We start from the raw sequence: 6,000 nt of genomic DNA, 5'->3' as shown, positions 1-6,000 counted from the left end.
TGCCGATCTCCACCGCAGTGAGGGTCCAGTATACGCACCTGGAGATCGAGTCTGGCTCTCGACTCGAAACCTGCCCCTTCGCCTGCCCTGCCGGAAGCTGGGTCGGCCGTTTGTGGGGCCATTTAAAGTCCTGGGGAGATTGAACGAGGTATGCTACAAGTTACAACTGCCTAATGATTATCACATTAACCCCTCGTTCCATGTGTCTCTCCTCAGGCCGGTGGTAGCTGGTCCACTCCAGGACAGTGAGATAAGAGAGACTCCTCCGCCCCCACTGGACATCGAGGGGGCTCCGGCGTATCAGTCCGGTCCATCGTGGATTCGAGACGTCGGATGGGGGGTCTACAATATCTCGTGGAGTGGGAGGGAGTACGGTCCGGAGGAACGGTGCTGGGTGCCTAGGAGGGACATCTTCGATCCCTCCCCTCCTGACGGAGTTCCACCGCCAACCATCCCACGCGCCCTGCTCCGCGTCCTCCTGGCCGTCCCCGAGGCCGGGGTCGGCGCACGGGGGGTACTGTCACGAATACCGCCGAGGCTGCTCCTCCTCCTTGTTCGGGCAGGCTTCGGCGTTCGTCGTCCCCGGAGTACTAGCTGCCACCGTTTGATGTTTTCGATGTTTGTTTGGTCATGTCTAGTTTAGTGCACCTGTTTCAGTATTCTGTCCTGATTATGTCACCTATAAGTTTCCCTGTGTTATGTTTTGTAGTTGTGTGTTATTGTTCCACATGTCGTGTGTTGTAGGTTCGGTGCCTTGTCTGAGTTTAGTGTTTTACGCACTGCGCGTATTTTGTTCGCCTCCTGTGTTTGAGGCCGTTTCTTTTTGTGTCTATTTACAAGTACAGTAAAGTCGCTTTGACTGATCCTCTGTGTCCTGCGATTGACTCACCCACCGCATCCACATCAACACATTTTCTGACACATGTAGTGGAGGTAAGGCCTAGCTAGCTAGTGTAACCCCATCCCCTAAAACATCAACTTCACTGAAGCACACTAACTGTAACCTCTGAATAATTGAAGTTAAACTTTTCCTAGTAGTGTTATTGCCGTTTGATTTCGGAGTACTGGAGGGAACATGACAGGGGTTGTACATTCTACCGAACTCACGTTGACACACCCAATGAGAGTGAATTAACATAAGTGTGGCCAGAGTTCAATGTGTTCTTGCATGAATGAGATGACAGAGGAAGGAATAGTGAGTGAACAGCGTGCAGTGTCAGCCTGGTTGCTTCCAAAGTCAGATTTCTTCTGGACTTCTAGTGAACTGGCATCCCCCCTCTCTTCCTCTCCCCTACCCCCTCCTTTCCTCTTTCTGTTGTTCATTCCACTCTTCCACTCTTTCCCCCCCAGAAAAAGCCCCACACTCCAATACTTACTCTCTTTCCCGCTATCTCCCTCTCGCTTTCCTGTCAATTCTCTCTCTCTCTTAGTGTAGCCTACACAAGTTTACACAGCTGAGGGAGAGACCCACAAGTCTCACAACACAGCTCACACGCAATACACTCACACACTCACGCAGTACACACAGAGCAGATATTGCTGACACAACTCACTCACAGCACAGTGCACTGCAGTGTATCTTATGAGTATACAACCCAAGTTAAATACCAGAGAAGTAAAATAAACATACTTTTTTATATCACGTTACCATTTCACATGTATCTTGTGCCACAGAGAGCAACAAAAATCAGAGAGTCTTCGCCATGCCAAAATCATATTACTTATTCAGCTTTGTATAAACAGAGACAAATACAGTATTTAGGGTGTCCTTCCCAACAGTAACTCTTTACACAGAACACTCCAGTGCCATTGAGTGGCCACAGTGATTGTTACCATGGTACGTGGTACAGCCAGTGCCACGCAGAAAACAAAACACTCCTTGACATGACTACACAGTGGCTGTCTGAAGAGCTGTGGATGACAAAGACTGCTGGAAGAGTTACACATTACCAGACAGACACAGAGGGGACAGGGCGACACAGAGCCTACACTATATCTGGATCAGTGACGGAAGAAAAGGACTAAGGAGGATAAAATAGGAGGGAGGCAGACAGAAAGACAGTAAGAGAAGAAGCACTGTGTTTCTTAGAAACCAATAGTATTTCCTATCTTTTCCCCCTTTCATTTCTCTTATATTTTACTCTACCCCACTGCTTTCCTGCTCCAACAGCCCTGCCATTTTGTTTTGTAAATAACAGAGCTGCACCACAGGGTTCCTAAGTAAGGCCAGGTACACTTATTCTCCACCAAGCTCAGCAAAACACCACTCTGCAATTTTTACAGCACTGGACTGTCGATATGTAATTTCTCAGTGTGTGTGTGTGTTTGTGTGGGTGTGTGGGTGGGTGTAGGTGTGTGTGCATGCAGATAAACCTGCTTTTGTGCACACTTGGAGAAGAGGTTACCCAGCAAACATGACCACATTGGCACGATGTGGGCCAAATGTGGGTTAAAATATTGGCCCCATGTAGGCACCTTTGCTATACAATAGGAATTTATTTTTGTATAATTTATTTATTACAATTTAATTAAATGCATAAATTGCACAATTTTCAAGCCTAAAGGTATTTAGGGAACGTGATACATTGTATCAGAAAGTTGTTACTATCATACATATATATTTATTTTTTTACAAGAGAAACTGTTACGAGCACTTTTTTTCATTTCTGGTGTACAAGATTTGAAAACATTGGGAACCACACAACAGAACACTTAAACTGGAACGATACTCTCAGTAACGGTTGCACAAAAAGGCCTGTGCGCACACCATACCCCCAAAATATTCTAATGAGCCCCCTCTTCTAGCGGGGCTTGGTGTGGGCTAGCCCCTGTTGGGCTTGGTGTGGGCTAGCCCCTGTTGGGCTTGGTGTGGGCTAGCCCCTGTTGGGCTTGGTGTGGGCTAGCCCCTGTTGGGCTTGGTGTGGGCTAGCCCCTGTTGGGCTTGGTGTGGGCTAGCCACTGTTGGGCTTGGTGTGGGCCAGCCCCCTGTTGGGCTTGGTGTGGGCTAGCCCCTGTTGGGCTTGGTGTGGGCTAGCCCCTGTTGGGCTTGGTGTGGGCCAGCCCCTGTTGGGCTTGGTGTGGGCTAGCCCTGTTGGGCTTGTGTGGGCTAGCCCCTGTTGGGCTTGGTGTGGGCTAGCCCTGTTGGGCTTGGTGTGGGCTAGCCCCTGTTGGGCTTGGTGTGGGCTAGCCCCTGTTGGGCTTGGTGTGGGCTAGCCCCTGTTGGGCTTGGTGTGGGCTAGCCCCTGTTGGGCTTGGTGTGGGCTAGCCCCTGTTGGGCTTGGTGTGGGCTAGCCACTGTTGGGCTGGTGTGGGCTAGCCCCTGTTGGGCTTGGTGTGGGCTAGCCTGCGTTGGGCTGTTGTAGGCTAGCCTGTGTTGGGCTGATGTGGGATTGATGTTGGCTATCCTGTGTTGGGCTTGGCGTGTGCTGGCCTGTTTTGGGCTGGTGTGGGCTTGGTGTGGGCTAGCCTGTGTTGGGATTGGTGTGGACTGGCCTGTGTTGGGCTGTCCCCACATGGGGACGATGGGGTCATGTTTGCTGGGTAGAGACGTCTCTACTTTCCTTCCAGTAAAGCTGTTACTCATCATGAATCATCTGAGTCAAGAGCCCAGTCTCTCCTCTCCTCTCCTCTCCTCTCCTCTCCTCTCCTCTCCTCTCCTCTCCTCTCCTCTCCTCTCCTCTCCTCTCCTCTCCTCTCCTCTCCTCTCCTCTCCTCTGGCACAACTGAGTCATTTCACCCCGTTACACAACAATATCACATCTTACATAATAATAATCAGCTATATGACTCTCAGCAGCTACAATACATCTTATGTTCTTACATTGTGGGAGTAAGAAAAAATCAACATTTCCCTTTGGTGAATAACAATGACCATTTACATAGAATACGTTTGTCTCTCAACAGACACACTGCAATAGGTATGCCCTGCTGTTGCCCACACATTTAGTTGTGCATATATTTTGGTAAAGTGGTGAACATGATGTTCCCGAGTACGAAACTTGTTTACCTGGAAGATTTTCACTGTCTCTGTGTGTGCTGCCCCCTGCAGGTCAGTGTGATGAGTGACCATCAGGCAGCGTCCAGCTCTCCAGACTGCCCTCAGTGCCCCCAACACATCCTGACAGGGGCAGAGGCGGCCGTGTCCTACGCCCAGTTCTGTGAAGCATTTGGCTTCTCCGTGGGGCCCTCGGGGGCCAGGGCCCTGCTGCTGTTCTATGAGCTATGGGGCCCCAGTGGGACCTTGGTGCAGAGGGGCCAGGCCAGCAACTGTCTTGCACAGGGTCAACACCCTGAGCCCCTGCTGTTTGACCACCAGGGGTGAGTCAGAGTCAGTCACTCATACTCTTAATGTAAACTGTGTAGCAATGTCGACATTGTATGCATTTACTGCAAGGCTCTTGTGTGTGCCTCCCCAGCTACCTGTCCTCAGTACTAGAAGTGTGTGAGGAAGTGAGCTACATCATGCTGTACTGTAACTACACACCATGCCAGGAGTGTTGTCAGACCATGGCCTCCTTCTTGCTGCGCTACCCCTGGATGCGCCTGGACGTGCTCTTCTCCCAGCTCTACCACACAGCCCCCAGCCAGCCCTACAGTCTGGACAACCAGACAGGCCTCCGCAGCCTGGCTGCCCTCTGGCCTCGTCTCACCCTCAGCCCCATCTCTGGAGCCGCTTGGGGGCATCTGCTAAGGTGTTTTGTTAGAGATGTCCCACCGTCGGCCCTACAGTTCCCCCTGCTGCCTGAGAGGGTAGAGGCGGACAGGGTTAATGCAATTCAGATATCAGATATCACAGGCATAGGCCCTGCCTTTTTGGACCTCCCACTGAGGACAGACACAGAGCATGTGGAGAGAACCCACACTCCCCAAGCTCTCACCCTGCTCCCTCCCCCACACCTGACCACCTCCATGTGCATCTCCACACCCCACCCCAGGGTAGTTACTGCCCCTCTCCCAGCCTATCTTCGCCCTATCAATGTGGTCAGACATGTCAGGATGCCTCCACCTTGGAGGGGCCCACCCCAATCTCCTCGCTCTTCCTCTGGGTTCTTCTCCCCCCTGCTCTCTCTGCAGCCGCCTGGGCGTCTGGTGGAGATAGTGTGGGAGGTAGAGAGGGAAGTGCGAACAGCAGTCAGTCAGTCCCAACACAGAGACTCCAAAAGAAGAAGAAGATCCAGACGAAAATAGTGCAGGGGAGTCACAACACAATTCTCGAAAATGAAACTGTCATGTGCATAATATTTAACTAACAATAATTAATGAATGGAGTTGATGCCAGCTCTGTTTTGCATTGTGTGCACTGTATACTCTGTTTGTGCTGTCTGTGTTTGCTGTGTGTATGTGCTTGCATGCGTACCTGTCTGCCTACCCGTGTAGATGCACCCTGTTTTGGCACTGCGCTAGAGGCTAGAGGACAGGAGGGTGAGAGGGGGGAGGACTCTGCATGTGTGCGTGAGTCGGATGCTCAGAGGGGCACAGGGACCTGGAGCACACTGGAGATTACTACACACCCCCTATCCCACCCAGCCTAGCTCAGCACTGCAGCCCATAGCCGGACAAACAAACAGAGAGAGAGAGCTATCTATCCAAAACGGAAATGTATGGGTAAACCACTTCTCCAATCTTTTTGGCCCTATAACAGAGAACAAACAGCAAAAAAATATACATGATCAAATGCAAATCTTAGAATCAACTATTAAAGACTACCAGAACCCACTGGATTCTCCAATTACATTGAATGAACTACAGGACAAAATACAAACCCTCCAACCCAAAAAGTCCTGTGGTGTTGATGGTATCCTCAATGAAATGATAAAATATACAGACCACAAATTTCAATTAGCTATACTTAAACTCTTTAACATCATCCTTAGCTCTGGCATCTTCCCCAATATTTGGAACCAAGGACTGATCACCCCAATCCACAAAAGTGGAGACAAATTTGACCCCAATAACTACTGTGGGAAATGCATCAACAGCAACCTTGGGAAAATCCTCTGC

General features: G+C 50.4%; 1 protein-coding gene across 1 annotated transcript; it reads left to right on the top strand.

Annotated features, from left to right (window-relative positions):
* The first annotated feature begins 1,168 nt into the window (after window positions 1-1,168).
* Window positions 1,169-5,187, top strand: LOC121532907 (putative C->U-editing enzyme APOBEC-4). Its single transcript, XM_045205819.1, has 4 exons — window positions 1,169-1,195; window positions 4,049-4,317; window positions 4,416-4,935; window positions 5,074-5,187. The coding sequence occupies exons 1-4, from the start codon at window positions 1,169-1,171 to the stop codon at window positions 5,185-5,187; spliced, it is 930 nt and encodes a 309-aa protein (XP_045061754.1).
* The last annotated feature ends 813 nt before the right edge of the window (window positions 5,188-6,000 follow it).

Source organism: Coregonus clupeaformis, chromosome 20 (genome assembly GCF_020615455.1).
Source record: "Coregonus clupeaformis isolate EN_2021a chromosome 20, ASM2061545v1, whole genome shotgun sequence".
Classification (NCBI taxonomy): Eukaryota; Metazoa; Chordata; class Actinopteri; order Salmoniformes; family Salmonidae; genus Coregonus; species Coregonus clupeaformis.
Note: the sequence above shows the minus strand (reverse complement) of the source record. Positions and strands in the feature narration are given on the sequence as shown.

What these genes read in the sequence shown, in the direction of transcription:
- LOC121532907 (XM_045205819.1), top strand. Translation starts at nt 1,169, where the DNA reads ATGAATGAGATGACAGAGGAAGGAATA. An exon ending in AGATGACAGAGGAAGGAATA is followed by an intron (nt 1,196 to 4,048) that starts GTGAGTGAACAG and finishes TGCCCCCTGCAG; the next exon opens with GTCAGTGTGATGAGTGACCA. An exon ending in CTGCTGTTTGACCACCAGGG is followed by an intron (nt 4,318 to 4,415) that starts GTGAGTCAGAGT and finishes GTGCCTCCCCAG; the next exon opens with CTACCTGTCCTCAGTACTAG.